The sequence below is a fragment of the Bos javanicus genome, chromosome 7 (genome assembly GCF_032452875.1).
Source record: "Bos javanicus breed banteng chromosome 7, ARS-OSU_banteng_1.0, whole genome shotgun sequence".
Taxonomy (NCBI): Eukaryota; Metazoa; Chordata; class Mammalia; order Artiodactyla; family Bovidae; genus Bos; species Bos javanicus.
Window position 1 is genome coordinate 60,753,064 of NC_083874.1, and position 17,239 is coordinate 60,770,302.

At 42.8% G+C, this 17,239-nt stretch overlaps 1 protein-coding gene across 3 annotated transcripts in view; it reads right to left on the bottom strand.

Moving 5' to 3' along the window:
• Positions 1-17,239, bottom strand: part of PDE6A (phosphodiesterase 6A) — a 124,454-nt gene that overhangs the window by 14,940 nt on the left and 92,275 nt on the right. For all 3 annotated transcript variants that reach the window (XM_061424016.1, XM_061424015.1, XM_061424017.1), the window contains exons 9-17: positions 16,613-16,762; positions 15,907-16,050; positions 13,838-13,903; positions 13,471-13,617; positions 12,467-12,574; positions 10,418-10,527; positions 8,850-8,937; positions 8,545-8,645; positions 7,923-8,030 (exon numbers count right to left, since the gene is read on the bottom strand). In XM_061424016.1, the coding sequence (XP_061280000.1) occupies positions 7,923-8,030; positions 8,545-8,645; positions 8,850-8,937; positions 10,418-10,527; positions 12,467-12,574; positions 13,471-13,617; positions 13,838-13,903; positions 15,907-16,050; positions 16,613-16,762 (1,022 nt within the window). The remainder of the gene's footprint in view (positions 1-7,922; positions 8,031-8,544; positions 8,646-8,849; positions 8,938-10,417; positions 10,528-12,466; positions 12,575-13,470; positions 13,618-13,837; positions 13,904-15,906; positions 16,051-16,612; positions 16,763-17,239) is intronic.

Below are 17,239 nucleotides of genomic sequence, written 5' to 3' on the forward strand. Positions count from 1 at the left end.
GTCTCCTGCATTGCAGGTGGATTCTTTACCAGCTGAGCTATCAGGGAAACCCTTAGAACCAAAGACACTCCTATCAAGTCTATGACTCATCACTATCAAGGGTTTTAGAATCTGTGTTGGGAAATGGGGACAAAGGCCAAAATACATAGGTCTCTTTATATCACAGGAAAAGCCTGACACCATGCCTGCCATGAGCAATGCAGCACAGCACTCCACGTGTCCCGGCTCAGCCCCTGTGATAACCCATAAGGTAGATACTACCGTTACTCTCTTTGAGCAGATGAGGAAACAGGCACAGAGAAGTGAAGTTACCTGCTCAAGGTCAATCACCAATAAGTGAGAGAGATGAGACCAGACCCTCTGGAGCTGAAGCCCTAAGTGTGTAACAGGTACACTATACCCAGGTGTGTAGTAGCTGTAATTATGTGTCTAATCACCTAATAGATGGACCAGCCCCAAGACTGCTTCACAACAGTGCTTTTCAACCAGGTGCCACTTTTGCTCCCAGGGGATATTTGGCCATGTCTGGAGATAGTCCTGCTTGTCACAGCTGGGGAGGAGGGGCTGCTACTGGGATCTACTGAGTAGAAACCAGGGATTATGTTAAATATCTTTAAATGCACAGGAGAGCCCCTATTATAGTTATTGCTCCCAAATGTCAATAGTGTTAAGATTGAGAACCCTACTTTATAGATCTTTGAACATTTTTCACTGAGTGCCTACCAGAAGAATTCTGAAAAATGTTTACCTTCTTGTACATTTTTAAGTTGACATCTTGACTGACTTACCCAGTCTTGAAAGATTGAAAGGACTCTGCAAATAGTATTACTACCTCCTTCTACATTATGGTACCCAGATCACTTATATTGTTGAGAATGTTACCTTCTAAAAATCTTAAATGGGTTCCTTGTAACTTTCTTGTATTAATGTGTCTTCAGTGATAGGCTGCTTCTTTTGTTGTTGTTTAATCTATATTTTTATGTTTAATTAAATGTAGTTGGGTTCTCCCTGTAAAGCTCTGTTATGTTTTTGGCTTAATAAAAATAAATAAAATGGTTTCATTATTCTTTAAATATAAAGAAATCTAAATAGCATAGCATTTTTTATATCAACCATCAGTGTACCATCCATTTAAAAACAAATGAACCAGCATTTCTTTAAGATTCTAGAGTTTTAAAGGCTTCCCAGGTGGTGCTAGTGGTAAAGAACCTGCCTGCCAATGCAGGAGATAGAAGGCTTTGCCTAGAGAATCCCACGGGCAGGGGAGCCTGATGGGCTACAATCCACAGGGTCACAAAGAGTCAGACACTACTGAAGTGACTTAGCATGCACACACAAACCTAAGACCAGAAACCATAAATCTCCTGGAGGAAAAGGTAGGCAGAATACTCTTTGACATAAATTGTTCCAATATTTTTTTGAATCTGTCTTCTGAAGCAAAGGAAGGAAAAGCAAAAGTAAACAAATGGGACCTAATTAAACTGAAAAGCTTTTTCACAGCAAAGGAAACCATTGACAAACCAAAGATTCAACCCATAGAATGAGAAAAAATATTTGCAATTGACATGTCCAATAAGAAGTTTAGTATCCAAAAATATAAACTATTCCTACAATATCAAAAAAAAAAAAAAAAAAACAGCCTAAAAACAAAAAAGCAAACAATTTGATTAAAAAATGAGCAGAAGAACTGAATAGACATTTTTCCAAAGAGGAAACGCAGATTACCAACAGGAACACGGAAAGATGCTTAACATTGCTAATCATCAGGGAGATGCAAATCAAAATCGCAATGAGAGATCACCTCACACTCGTCAGGAAGACCTTCATCATGAAAAAAGTGCTGATGAGAGTGTGGGGAGAAGGGAACTCATACACTGTTGGTGGGAATGTAAATTGGTTCAGCCATTGTGGAAAACAGTATGACAATTTCTCATAAAACTAAAAACAGAACCATATGACCCAGAAACTCCACTCCTGGTTATATATCTGGGGAAAAAACACTAATTCAAAAAGACACATGCATCCCAATGTTCTTGGCAGCACTGTTTACAGTTGTCAAGATATTGAAGCAACCTCAGTGTCTGTCAACAGATGAAGGGATAAAGATGTGGTATGTATGTGTATATGTGTGTGTACATACATATATACACATACACACATCCATCCATCCAACGGAGTAATATCCAGTCATAAAAAAGAATGAAATTTTGTATTTGCAGCAACATAGATTGACTTGGATGGTATTATGCTAAGTGAAATCAGTCAGAGAAAGGCAAATACTATATGATGTCTTTTAAACATGGACTCTAAGAAATGCAACAAACTAGTGAACATGTTAAAAGCAGCAGCAGCAGACTCACAGATATGAAGGACAAACTGGAGATACACTGGTTACCAGTAGGGAGAGGGAAGTGGGGAATAACAATATAAGAAATTAAGAGACACAAACTGCTATGTATAAAATAAGCTACATGGATGTATTGTACAGCACAGAATATAGCCAATATTTTATAATAACTATAAATGGAGTATAACCTTTAAAAATTGTGAATCACCATATTATACACCTAAAAGTTACATAATATTGTACATCAACTATGCTTCAATTAAAAACAAAAGTCTTGAACTTTGCATTCTTTTTTTCTCCATAAACATGTATTTCCAGTTAACTTCCCCTACAGAGTTTATCCTAAGGTTTTATATTTGTGTGTATGTGTGTACGTATATCTATATATGTGTATAACTGTATATATATCACAGATATTCAAATATATATATGAAATGTGTTGATCACTTTTGCATACTGATTTTTAACCAAATATGTCCATTAATTAAAATATGTAACTAAATATTGTCATCTTTGACCATAGATCTCCAAGTATAGAAAATTTTTGTTCTGGATTGAATTACTATTATTACATGATTAACCAATACAATAAACTATATTACCTGTTTTTTAGAAATTATTAAAAACTCAAATATTTTTGGAAGTTCATCTATTGATAGAGAGGATGGGACTTTTTTTTTTTAATCAGTTAATGCATGGGGAATTCCCTGCAGTCTAGTGGTTAGAACTCTGAGCTTTCACTGCCAAGGGGAGAGTTCAATCCCTAGTTGAGGACCTAAGCCATGTGACATGGCCAAAAATGAATTAGTGAATATTTCATACTGCAAGACTAATTAGATGCAACATTTAGAAACCCTGGGAATGGAAAAGGTTTTGTTACAACATCATACCATTCTTTAAATTCTTCCACATTATCAGTTGACAGTTTAATCAGATTCTCCTTTAAGTTTGTCTAAAGCAAACATTAGAGTCATTCACTTCCTCAGTTTCCGGGAATTGTGCCATAAAGATTTGACTAAGATTCCTCATATGACTATTAATTGTACCCCAGACACTTTCTGTGTGGCACTTTGGTTAACCCAAGACACTCAGAATATGTTAAGTCAATTAAAACACTATTCACTTTAATATATCTTCCAGTTTTATATTTTTTGACTTTTTTTTTATATTGGAGCAATTTGATTAACAATGTTGCATTAGCTTCAAGTGTACAGCAAGTGATTCAGTTATGCATGTGTCTATTCTTTTTCCAAATTCTTTTCCCATTTAGGTTATTACAGAAGAGTGAGCAGAGTTCCCTGTGCTGCACAGTATGTCCTTGCTGGTTATCTATTTTTAATATGGTAGTGTATATATGTCATCCCAAACTCCCAATTTATCCCTCCCCCTCCCAGTGCTGTATTTTTTATAAAGTGCTTTTATCTTATCACAACATTTAGCAACATTTTCATCAAAACTTTGAACCTTCAAGTTTGATTCATTTATTTCTGGAAATATCTGCCATGTAACAATTGGAAATGCCAGTCTTTTATTGTCAACTGAAGCCTGAAAATAAGACTTGTTTCAGAAAGAATCTGACCCTTATTTTTCATTTCATATAAGCATGTTATTAGAATGCATTCTGTTGACACCCACCTTATTTTTTATTCTTAATTCTAAGAAAGGCAGAGGTACTAATAGATGGATAGGTATGTAGGTAGACTAGATAGATTGACGGATAGACAGACAGAAGCATGGATGAAATCAAGTACTGCTACCTTTTTGATGGCCCTGATAGCAGGGGGCCATCCCACATCCCTAACAGCAGAGAATGCGGTTCATTCTCTGAAGGAAGTAGAGTGCTAAATAAGAGATACTCAGCTTCTGCTGCCCCACTGTACAATCAAAGGACAAAGCTTTCCACTTCTAACGCCCTAGCAAAATAAATATATAAGACAGGGAAGGTCCAAAGCCCTCCCTTGGGTTTATAATGCCATGATTAAAAGGAGCTTTGAAAACACCGATATTTATTGTCCTTCTGTTTGATGCCCCAGGGGTCTTCACACTATAGACTTCAAGAAAGGGCAAATTTGTCTTTATTTTGTCACATGGGATAAGAATGAGGAACTGACCATGCCTCACTTACTGCACTTTCTCCAGAAGATAATGTAAAGAGAGAAAATACGGATTCCCTTGAGACCATCTAAGCCTGTGTTTGTCTTGGAAGGCTTTGCAAGAGCTTCGGCTTAAGACTACGTTGGCTTTTACCATGATTCAAGAAGTCTTGCTTCTGGCTTTATTTATTTTTTTGGAAACCTTTCATGTCATATCTTTGTAAACTGCATGACACCGCACTGTGTGTAAATAATATATTGTATTTAACCTGGTCCCCCATGATGGTCTTTTAAGTTTTTTTCAATATTTTTTGTGATTACAAGTAATGTTGCAATGAATAACTCTATGCATACTTCTTGTAGCACAGGTGGGAGAAATTCTGTAGGGTAAATCCTGGATCTGGGATTTCCTGGGCCAAAGAGTATGGCTGGTTTCAATTTTGATAGGCATTGCCCTTTGTAAAACTGCACCTGTTGGAGAGTTACCTGGCCATCTGGGGGTTAGGACTTGGCGCTTTCACTGCCATGGCCCTGGGTGGTCAGGGTAAAAAAGTATAAGCCAACATTGAAAACCAAAGAAACAAAACTGCGCCTATTTACATTCCCAGCACAGTGAATAGGGTTGCCTGTTGCCCCTCACTCTGCCCAACACCACGTGTTAGTAAGCACTTCATCTTTGCCGATAGGAGGGATGAACAGTTATATCCCAAAGTAGTTTTATTTTTCATTTGTCTCACTGTGGCTAAGGTCATCTTTTCATATGTTTACATCCCACTGTAATTCCTTTTCTGGGAAATGTTTGCTCACGCCTTTTGCTCATTTTTCTGTGGGATTAGTCTTTTTCTTGAATTATATTAACACGACTGAGGAAACTAGCTCTTTTTCTGTCAGAAGCATTACACATATTTCCCCCCGGTATATCATTTAAATTCTTACTTTAGCTCTGAGTTCTTGTGGGTGTTGTCCAGAAATCTCTAAAGTTTCATTAGTCAAATTTATCAGTCTCTTTACGACTTTTGAATTTTATGTCACACTTAGAAAAGCTTACTCTTTTCAATTCTCCCAAGCTTTTTTCCTCTCTCCATATTATTAGTTTATTTTCTCATTATTTTAAAATCCTTGATTCATCTTGAATTTATTTGCTATAGGAGTGAAATAGGGGTCTGCCTCTGTGACCACCTATGGCAGAATCTGAACTATATTTCTTCTTTGTCCCTGATTCCTCACACAGAGCTCCTAAAACCCTTGAGATTTCCCTAGTGATACAAGAGTCTTGTCCTTCCCAAGAAGCCCCCTTTGGGGCTATGCTAATGAAGTGACTTAGAGTGACTGAGGGTAGGGTCCCTAGATGGGGTCAGGCCTACCTGAAAGACCAATGGAATAGAGGGATGGACTTTCAGCCCAACTGCTGGCCTCTGGGAAAGGGGTGGGGGGAGCTGCAGATTAAGCTTTGTAAAAACTATTGAACAAAGATTTAATAAGCATCAGCGTGGATGAGCACACCCCAGTTCTGTAGTAATGGAAGCCCCTGCATTCAGGACCCTTCTGGCCTTTACCTTATGTACCTCTTTGGCTGTTCTTTTGTAATAATCCTTATACTAAACTAATAATGTAAGTAAATGCTTCTCTGAGTTCTGTGGGCCATGCTAACAAATTAATCAAACCCAAGGAGGAGTTCACAGCAACTTCCAGTTTATAGCTGGGCAATCAGAAGCACAGGCAACCCGGACTGGCTTCATCTGAAAGGAAGCCAGTCTTGTGAGGCTGAGCCCTTAGTCTGTGGGGTCTGGCGCTATCTCCAGGTAGATAGTGTGAGATTTGAGTTAAATTTGTAGGACAGCCTGTCAGTGTTCACTGAGCACTGGAGAACTGCTTGCTGGTCTTGAGGGAAAAAAAAAATCCATCAGATCACCTCATGGGCCCAACACCATTTATGAAATTATCCTTCTCCACTGGCAGAAAATCTACTTTTAGCACAGGCATTGTCTTTTGAGTCTGTCTACTGACCTCTCCTGCTCATACCTAGGACTGAGCTATCTTCAGTTCTGCTGGCCCCTATTATTTCCTTTTTTCCTCAGAATTTTCTGGCTCTTTTTCATACTTAATTCTCATAAGGATTTTGGAATTGGCTTCCTAATTCTCCACAAAATAAAGTTGATATTTTCTTTGGAATCACTTTAAATAAATAACTAAATAGGGAGAACAGACAACTTTGTAATAATAAGTCCCCCTGTCCAAGAACTTAGGGTTCTTTCCACTCATTCAGCCCTTCTGCAGCACCATTTTTGAAACATTGTGGAGCAACTCCTGGTCTGTCTGGGAGCAGCTATCACTAGAGCATGACTCATTGTTCAGTGGGCACAGGTCACACTGCTCCTCAGGGTGGGAGGACCTTTGGGGAGGCTTGGTTGGACAACTTCACAGCTGAGGGAAAGACAACTGGCCCCATCTTCCCTGAGCCTGTCCCAGCAGCTGTCTCTTCTCTGGATTTGCGAAATTCGTGACTTGATTAAACCTCACCTCTGCAGAAGCATCTAGGGATAAACAAACAACAGTTCTCTGGGTCCTGGGTCAGGCATTGTCTCCTTTAATATCACCCAGGACCTGTCATAGGGAAGCCAGGGGACCCATTGGCTTGCGCCACGTAGTCATGAAAAGACTCAAATTTGCATTTCTAACCCCATCATCAGCTGAGGTGAATCAAGGAAGCATACTGAGAAACTAAAAGAAGATATTCACCAGAAAGCTTTGCGTTGCATTACCAGACCTCGAGCCAACAAAGCACTATGAATGTCACACAAACCAGGGAACTAACTTGTGAATTGCATGCCTGCTTTTGCCATGTATAAGGGAATACTAAAGAGATTAAGCCCATATATTCTGAGTAACACTTAGCTATCACTCAAACCATAATTGGTTTAATGCTCTGTGTTTTACCAAAAACTTTATGACCAAAAGTTATATAACTTTACCACCAAAATTCTGCATTTTAGCATAGAATTACTTCAAATCTTGTACTTTTTGTATACAGAGAGGTATGCATGCATGCGTACATTCTTAGTCACTCACTTGTGTCTGACCCTTTGCAACCCCATGGACTGTAGCCCACCTGGCTCCCCTGTCCATGGGATTTTCCAGGCAAGAATACTGGAGTGGGTTGCCATTTTCTTCTCCAAGGTATCTTTCCCACCCAGGGATTGAGCCCATGTCTCCTGCATTACAGGTGGTCTCCTGTATTGGAGACAGATTCTTTACTTACTGAGCCACAGATACTGTCTTGTATTTTTGTGCTAGAATGAAGAGTAAACATATCATTTTTGCAGTGCTGTTTTGGCATAACTTCTTTGTTTTGTGTGTCAGAGGCCTCCAGAATGAAAAGTTTTGCAGGGGTCTCTTGAAGACGGAGAGGCCTGACAGGATAGCATCTTGCCTTTTGACCCTGGGCTTAAGGGAATCAGGGTTTAAGCCTTGTCTCAACTCACATGACAATTTCCTTCCGTGTCTGATCCAGCATCATGTACTGCGTCCACTCCTGCTGAGTCTCGTATGTCTTAGACTGATCCACGATCTTTTGGAACATCGTCCTTTTCCTACAAAACACATCAGTTTGTTAAAGGAGCACATATTAGAATAAGGCAACCCCTGGCCTTCTAATGTTGGTTGTTTCAGAGGCTAATTATGGCAGTGTAACTTTTAAAAAGAAAGGTGAAAAGAACCAATGCCTGGGAGTGAAGACCTAGGTTCTAACTCAGACTCTACCATGGGTTTATTATCTGATCTTAGCTTATCTTCCCCTGATCTCAGTTTCCCCATCTGTATAACAGGGTAAGACTAACTCAGAGCTGTAGTGAGAATGGATGCATCCATAGCGCAAGTGTGGTACCTGGCACAGAATACTCACTAAATCAATTAGAACTGTGGTGTTCATTATTTTTATAATAGTATTCTTTTTTGTTTGTCCACGCCTTGCAGCTTGCAGGATCTTATTTCCCCTGCTAGGGACAGAACCTGGCCCCATGGCAGTAAAATCCCCAAGTCTTAACCACTGGACTGGCAGGGAATTCCCTAATCATTTTTATTCTTAAAATGAGAAGAAATACCAACTTGAAATACAAGGCAAGGTCTGTAGCAATGATCGCGATGTCCATCATGTGGATTGCATGCTCATGCTGCCTGCGATTGAGGTTCTGAAAGATATTTAGGCTCTAAAGAGAAAATGGAGGGATAGAAGTGATGTGAGAAGGAGAGAAGGGAGAAGTGACGCTGGCAGTAAAGTCATTCAATTCCCGATGGCTGCCCCAGGTGACTAGAGAGACAGTCCAGGCCAATGCCTGGCTACACTCAGGCTTCTTGTGAGATGGGGACTCGTTCTCAGGCCCCAAAGCCAATGCAGAGGGCCCTCATCCTACCTCATCTCTCAACAGTGTTTTACCAAACTCCAAGTGGTGTCTTTCCAAGATGGAGGACCCATGGAGCTTGGCCAGTGGGTTCTGGGATCTGAATGGGAGAGAAAGAGACACACAGAGAAGATTAACATGGAATGGCAGAGATGAAGGTTAAAGGCATCATCCATTCCTGTCACCTCCTAATTCTGCAGGCAGATAGGTTGAAGTGCAAGAATAAGAAGGGACTTGTCACACAGTACGACCGTGAGAAATAGGACTAGATAGCAGGTGTCCTGGCTCTCATACTTTAACTTTCTCCATAACTAACTCTGGGCCTCTTTGGGGACATGGCCTCCATAGAAGTGTGGACCCTTATCCCCAGAAAAAGACACAAACACAATGCCACGTGCAGTTTTACAGACCCATCCCCATAGCCATCCATGGACACTGGCACTGGGCCAGTGCTTTAAAGATCGCCGAGCCCCAGATCTTCCAAACCTGATTCTGAGAAGTCACTGGATTCCCACAAGCAACGTATTTATTCACGTCTTTATTCAATAAATATTTGCTGAGCCCTTGTTGTGTGCCAAGCACTGAGATCAGTACTTCGCCTTCTACAAGGTAAAATGTAAACATAATCTCTAACCTTGGAGCAGCAGGCAGAAACTGAGAAGACTCACAGAAGCATGACTTACAGTCTGTGGGCCCTGGGCAGAGCCTGGGTACGACACTAGTCCCTGCTCTGCCAGTCCACGTGGTGGTCATGAGGGTCTCCCAAGACCATGGTTCCTGGCCCCTACTTCAGAGACTAGGATATAAGCTCTGTGAAGTCAGGGACTGTGTCTGGTTTGTTCACCATGGAACCTCCTTTGCCTAACATAGGGCCTACCATGCTGGCCTTTTGTGCATTATAAACCCAAGGTGAATAAATGAATCATTAGCAGTTACTAACATCTTGGCTTAAATTAGTTCAGTAGGAGAGGAAGGAGCAGAGTGAGAAAGTTTATTAGTTTCCTGTTGCTGCTCTAAAAAATCACCACAAACTTAAATGGCTTAAAACAAGAAAAATTTAGTGTCTTTCAGCTCTGGAGTTTAGAAGTCTAAAATGGTCTGAAGAGCTGTTTTCCTTCTGGAGGTTCTAGAGGAGACTGTTTCCTTGCCTTTTCTAGCTTCTAGAGGCCCCTAATTCCTTGGCTTGTGACTTATCCTGCATCTTCAAAGCCAACAGTGTAGCATCTTCTGTCCTCCCTGAGTTCCTACCTCCTTCTTACAAGGACCCTTCTAACTATTTGGGGCCCACTTGGATAACCCAAGATAATCCCTATATTTCAACATCCTTAATCATGTTTATGAAGTTTCTTTTGAAAGTAAGGCAACATATCCGCAGGCCCCAGGCACTGGGGTGTGGACATATTTGAGCTTCATTATTCTATCACAGGAGTTTACCCAGAACCAAAGGATAGGAGGAAGTGGGAAGCTGTGGACCATGGGAATTCCCCATGGCAAGTGAGTCTGTCTAAGACCCATTCAGATCTAGGTAATCAATCCCAGAGGCAGGAGGTAGAGAGAAGGGCCAGTAAGGGCTGACTCACTTCATCTGGTAGAGATTGTTAGTGCCTCTGTGGTCAATGTCATGGCAGAAGGCGGCGGTGACCATGGCCAAGGCCTCCAGGTCTGTGAAGTATCGCTTCAGCTTTCCGGTCTGGAAGGGCAGTCAGAGATGCTACTCACTCCTTTTGTGGGGGGCTTGGAAGCAGGACTGAGAGAGCAGGAGTAAGGGGGAGGGCCTGGTGCTTGGAAACACAGGTCTGATCTTGGCTCAACCCCTGGTGCCACAGGATGACCAGACGTTTGCCAGGACTGAGATGTGGGATATGGGACTTTCTGTGCTAGCACTGGGACAGTCCAGGCAGAGGTGATGGGGGGTCGTTTTACTCCCGAGTCACCTTAGCTGGTCCCACCTCCCTCTGGGCCTTAAAGTGGAGGGCGTCAGACTGGATGCTTGTTGAGAAACAGACAGCCCTGGACTTTGAGGATTTAGACGGTGTTGGAACATGTCCAGACTGGTAAAACAAACCTTCCAAACCTGGTCTACTGGTTCAAACACAGCTCAGAAGAATTTTTCCCTGGCTGTCCTCACTTAACTCCTTGTTTGTGCCGGGTATTGGAGTCAAGGGTGGAAAGAGCCCTGAGGAGGTGCCGCTGACTTGTGACTCTAAGAAATAAATCACGTCTAAGCGGTATGTTTTTCACCTTCAGAGGCAGCCTGGCTAGAATTCCTGCCCCCAGGCCCCAGTGCTTTCTCTGGCCTGACCACTCCAGACACGAGGGAAAGGAATGAGGATGGGGACACTGGGCAAGGGCAGAGATTTGTGTTGTGACCTGTATGGGAAAACACTTTTAAATGAAATATAAAACCTCCAAACCTTCTGAGACAAAATGACTCACACATATACACATTGGTATGTCCATCCAAGGACATAATAGCATTGTTTGTAATAATGAAAGATCAAAAGCAATCCTCAAAAGAGAGCTGCTGCTACTGCTGCTAAGTTACTTCAGTCGTGTCCAACTCTGTGTGACTCCATAGACGGCAGCCCACGAGGCTCCCCCGTCCCTGGACTTCTCCAGGCAAGAACACTGGAGTGGGTTGCCATTTCCTTCTCCAATGCATGAAAGTGAAAAGTGAAAGTGAAGACGCTCAGTCCTGTTCGACTCTTAGCAACCCCATGGACCGCAGCCTACCAGGCTCCTCCGTCCATGGGGTTGTCTAGGCAAGAGTACTGGAATGAGTTGCCATTGCCTTCTCTGAATAGGGGAGCTAGGTAAAGAAATTGTTATCTACTTAAACAATGCAAAATACTATGAAGTCATAAAATTAGAGAATGGATAAGCCTTGAAGACATTATGCTAAGTGAAATTGATCAGACACAAAAGGACAAATACTGTATGATTCTACTTAGGTGAGGTACCTATAAGAAAGGGAATTCATAGAGACTGAAAAAGTAGAATGCTGGCTCCCAGGGGCTGGAGACTGAGGAAATGGGGAGTTGTATTAATGTTGTTTAATGGAGACAGGGTGTCTGGGAAGTTGGAAAAGTTCTAGAGATGGAGAGTAGTGATGGTTGCACAATACTGTGAATGTTCTTGATGCCACTGAATTATGCACCTAAAAATGGTAAATTTTAGGTTATATATGTTTTACCACAATAAAATATATATATAGGAAAACATGATTGATATATTTATATATTTTCAAATAAAAAAGCATATTATAGAATCATATTGTTTAATTGGTTATAAATAAAATAAATTTTGTGTATGTGTGTGTGAACAAATCTATCTCAATGCTTCTGGAAGGAAACCTGGAAGGAGCTGTGCCATGGTTTTCTCCAAATACTGGCTTGGGGGTGGGAGTAGAATGCTGCCTTTCTTTCACTTTTTATTTTACATACTTCTCGCTTCTTGGAATTCATTTATGCTAAGCATGTACTCTTGTTGTCTATTTTTTAAAAAGGCAATAAATAGAAGAATGATGCCGCTGCTGCCTGGCGAGCTGCACTGAGGTGCCCAGGGTAGCGGGAGACCCTAGCAGCCCGAGGTCCCTCCCACCACGCCGCTGGGTCCCCCTGTTCTCGTACCACCAGCAAGGAGAACATGGTCTGCCCCACGTTGAAGCCGTGCCGCCAGTTGTGGTAGGTGATCCTGCGGTAGCCCTTACTCAGGGAATACATGAACCGCACCAGGGCCTGCGAACACACACACAGCACACTGTAAGGCAGCAGCACCGCACTGGGGCGGGCAGGGGGGCCCGCCTGGCCGAGCCCCTCAGTGTTTCGGTCCCCACGCCGGACCACAGTGGGAGGAGCAATAGGTGCACTAAGACTGTGAGAGCACTTTCAGACGGCTGGATACTATGACAATGGATGTGGTTATGAAACAAGGCCCTGGGAGAAGCTTGCAGGCAGTGTAGGAGAGAAAACCAAAGGCGTGTTGAGATCAGTGGTTCTCAAACTTGAGTGCATATCTGCATCGCTGTGGGATATGGGAAGGTCTTGTTAAAACAATTTCTGATTCCTCACAGCCAGTGGAGAGAGGAGGGGGAGAAAGAGGGTGTATGTGCGGGTGTTGGTGGACCCGTGCTGGCATTGATCCATTTTCAGGTGATACTGATGTGGTTTAAAGCACAGTTAGGACTGCTGCTTTAATCAAAGAAGTCTGGGAAATTCTGCACACAGTACACCCCCAGCTCCACCTTTTCTGTCCATCCCCATGCCTCTAGATGCACAGCACACCTAAGGAATCCTGCAGGGGAAAAAGCCCTGTCTAAATGGATTTAACACACATTTCCCACCCTGTTGAACTGTAGGAACTTTTTTTTTTTTGGCGTCACTTTTATCCACAACCTTCAGAACTCAGTGCCTCAGAACCTACCTTGAGAAACATCACAGCTCAGAAGAACCATGTGTCTCTTTTCTGGTAAATGACTCATCTGTGTGATGTGACTAATGCTTTAAATCTTAAAAACTGAGAGTACACTCTTTCTAAGGCAGTTTACAGATTGAGGTTTTTTTTGTTTTGTTTTGTTTTTTAAGCAAGAAAGGAAGGGAAAAAAAGGGAAACCAAAGGTTTGTTTCAACCTCACCTCCTGAGGAATGTGAAATTTATCCACCACTTTGAGCTCATAGTACATCTGAATTCCACATTTCACCAGCTCCAGTTCCGTCAGCGGCAGGTCGCTGAAGTGGAATTTGTTAATTTCATATTTGTCTGCATCTGGCAGCTCTCCTTGCTGTATGAAACATGGAGTCAAGTGACTGGAGCACATGAGGAATCCCTTGGTCCCTCCCTCACCCCACCCCCCACCAGCCCTGTCCCTGATCTGAGTCTGCTGGAAGGATCAGAGCAGAGTGGCAAGGGCCACACTTGGCAGAGATGCTCCCCACACATGCTTGGGGCACGCACGCCCTGTGCTTGCAACAGGTCAGGACCGGCGCTGCTGCCCAGCTCACCAGGATCTCAGCCAGTTCTTCTTCCTCACATTCCCACGGCTCCTTCCCATACACCTCTCTGGTTTTCTGCCAGGGCCCGAAAGAGCAGAGAAAAACATTAGTTTACTATATCTGAGGTCAAAGTATGTCTCTACTTTTCCATTTCCTTTTTTCTTCTTCCTCCAAAGTTCTTGCAACAGAGCTACCAACTCAGAGAGGCTCCCATTCAGCGTTTATTGACAAGTAATTCAAGGTCATGGGATTTGGAGTCATGGAGTCCTGCGTGCAACTACCAATTGGATCCCCCATTCCTCATCTGCAAAATGGGGATACTAAAAGTACTTAACGGGCAGATTAAAATTAGATTATCCAAAGTCATTTAAAAAAATGTATATGAAATTGAAATAATGCATGTAAATCACTGAGAGCAGTGCTCAGTATATAGTGAGTGCTAGGGTTAAATAATGCTGTTGACATTCTTACTGTTTTTATTACTAACTGGGAGCCTGGAGGTCTTGCTCATGGCCCTGGCTTTTCCTCTTACTATGTGACTTGAGCCAAGTTCCTTCCCCTCTGGTCCTGTTTTCCCTGTGTTACAGGGGGAGAGGAACCTGGACCCAATAACTTCTTCCACATTTCTTGATCTAGAGCACAGTCTACCTACTTTTAACTGGTTCACTATGCCTCCATAGGGCTTCCCTTGTGGCTCAGCTGGTAAAGAATCTACCTGCAATGCGGGAGACCTGGGTTTGATCCCTGGGTTGGGAAGATCTCCTGGAGAAGGGAAAGGCGACCCACTCTAGTTCAGAAATGCCCTCTGAACACATCGGCTTATATTTTTTCAACTTGTGCAGTGCATAAACCCAACAAGTCTTGGGAACTCAGCTGGGTATCATATCTAATGCTCTTTGGTTAATTCAGTTTCTTTCTAAAATCTTGATCTTTTTGAGTCCAAAATTCCAGGAATGGTAGATCACTGATTCTCACATATCTTGGAAAGCCTGTCATCCTATTTCCCACCCACGTAGGATTCTCCTCTATAGCATCCTTGATATGTGATCATCCAGCCTGTGTTGCAATATTTCCCATGACAGGGTGCTCCCTACCTTCCAAGGAAGCCCTTTCATAACAGTGATAATTTGCTCATTATCCTGATAAATGTTAAATGAGAACTATTTAGTGAGCTGTGTGATTTGGGGATAACTTCCTTTCCCCTTCTAGGCCTCAATTTCTTCATGTCTACAATAGGGTGAAAATCCTTACTGTGCCCATCTTACTGGGCTATTATAAGCATGACAGGTATGAAATACCAGATATACTCTATAGCGATGAAACTATGTGATGGCTTCCTGCCAACATCTGACGCTACCCTCTGAACTATTTCTTTGCTCAGAAAGTTTGACCTCCTAAGGCAGGTCTGATCCTGTCTCTGTAATTTAGAGCAAGACTCTCTGAGCCCCCACCTTCTCAGCTATAAAATGGGTGCGGTTAGCTGACCTCACGGAGGGAGGCTCTGAGCAACTGACCATTGTCCATTGGTCTGTCAGATAGAGCTTCCTCTCAGAGTGGGAATTGTGGTTGGTGACTCCATCTCTAGTACCAACCAAGTCAGCCCTGAGCACAGAGGAAAATGGAGTTTCTAGAGCTGTTAAGCCAAGGCATGGTTTTAAGACTGAGGTAACTTGAGAGTCCCTTGGACTGCAAGGAGATCCAACCAGTCCTTCCTAAAGGAGATCAGTCCTGGATGTTCATTGGAAGGACTGATGTTGAAGCTGAAATTCCAATACTTTGGCCACCTGATGTGAAGAGCTGACTCATTTGAAAAGACCCTGATGCTGGGAAAGATTGAGGGCAGGAGGAGAAGGGGACAACAGAGGATAAGATGGTTGGATGGCATCACTGACTCAATGGACTTGGGTTTGGGTGGACTCTGGGAGTTGGTGATGGACAGGGAGGCCTGGCATGCTGTGGTTCATGGGGTTGCAAAGAGTCAGACATGACTGAGTGACCGAACTGAACTGAACCCTGGGAGGGATAGCTGTTCCCAGAACAGCCTTTTCTTGAGGAGAAACGGGAAAACCACTACCCACCAAGATTGTCTGGATTTCTTCATTGTCACACTTCACGTGGTATTTCACCATGTCTTGGAAAATATCCTTCCTGTTTTCAAGTTTGTTCATCAACTCATAAGTATCAGGATTTAAGACAGACCAGCCCAGGAACTGGGCCAAAGACTGAAAGGAAAGAAAGGAAGAATCAGAGGGAGAACATTCTGGTCTGGTCCTTTCTCTGTAACCTGGGGCAAGACTCTCTAAGCCTCTATCTTCTCAGCTATAAAACAGGTGTGGTTAGCTGTGTGCTGGTCTCCTCAAAGGGATGCCATGAGGATAAGATAAAATGATGGATGAGAATACACTTTGAGTAAAGCTCTAGCACAAAGCATCGTCCTCATGCATAACAGCTTCACAAAAAGGGAATGTGTTGTCCCCATGTGGGGACAGAGGACATAAATGAACTCTGTGCTTTCTGCTCAACTTTGCTGTGAACCTAAAGCTTCTCTAAAAGGTAAAGTTTGTTAATTTTTAAAGAAGGGAATATAGATTTCTTTGACAACAGAGGCAGTGCAGGAGGACAGTCAAACAAAAACATCGGATCAGGAAAGTATGTACGAGGTGAGCCCCCATCCCTGCTGGGCTGGGACAGCAGCATGCTAGGTCCCCGCCACGTGGCTCTGGAAGTCCCACATCCAGAGTCACCTCTGAATCCCACGTCCAGAAGCCTCCTTAAAAACCATACCTCCATGAGGGTCTCATCCATTTCATCAAAGGGTTTCCCATCTTTGCGATTGTAAAATGTGGCCACCCCAACAATTTCCTCCTTCTTGTTCACAATTGGCATAGAAAGGACATTTTTAATCATCCATCCAGACTCATCCAGAGGCTCTTTCTGCAAGAGAAGAGCCAGAATAAGTTGCCCGGGTACCAGGCTACAGAGACATCCATGATGGATTTCATGCTGTGTTGTGACCCTGCTTGGCCGAGGGGTTGGCAGGTTAGACCTTGCTGGGTTACGCCTGGTTTTAGTCACCAAACGCCATGAACAGTTTTGCCCATCTGGTGGGAGCTCCATAAGCCAAATAGCAATACCATTTTCATTCCTAAGATATCAGGGCCGTTATGTGCCAGGCAGTGAGTTGTGTGTTGCTGGCTCTAAGGATGCCCACAGACAGTACAGGGAGGCGGTATTTCCCTTTCAGACACAGGAGCTGACTGTGGAGGACTGGCTTGGCAGGGGCCCTGGTGATACTTGTAACTTTGAACTCATCAAGTAGATATAACCTGCACCTTTTGACCGCCTATCTGCCTGTCTGTGTTCCTTTTGGCATGTCATTTTATCTCCATGGGCCTCAATTTTCTCATCTAT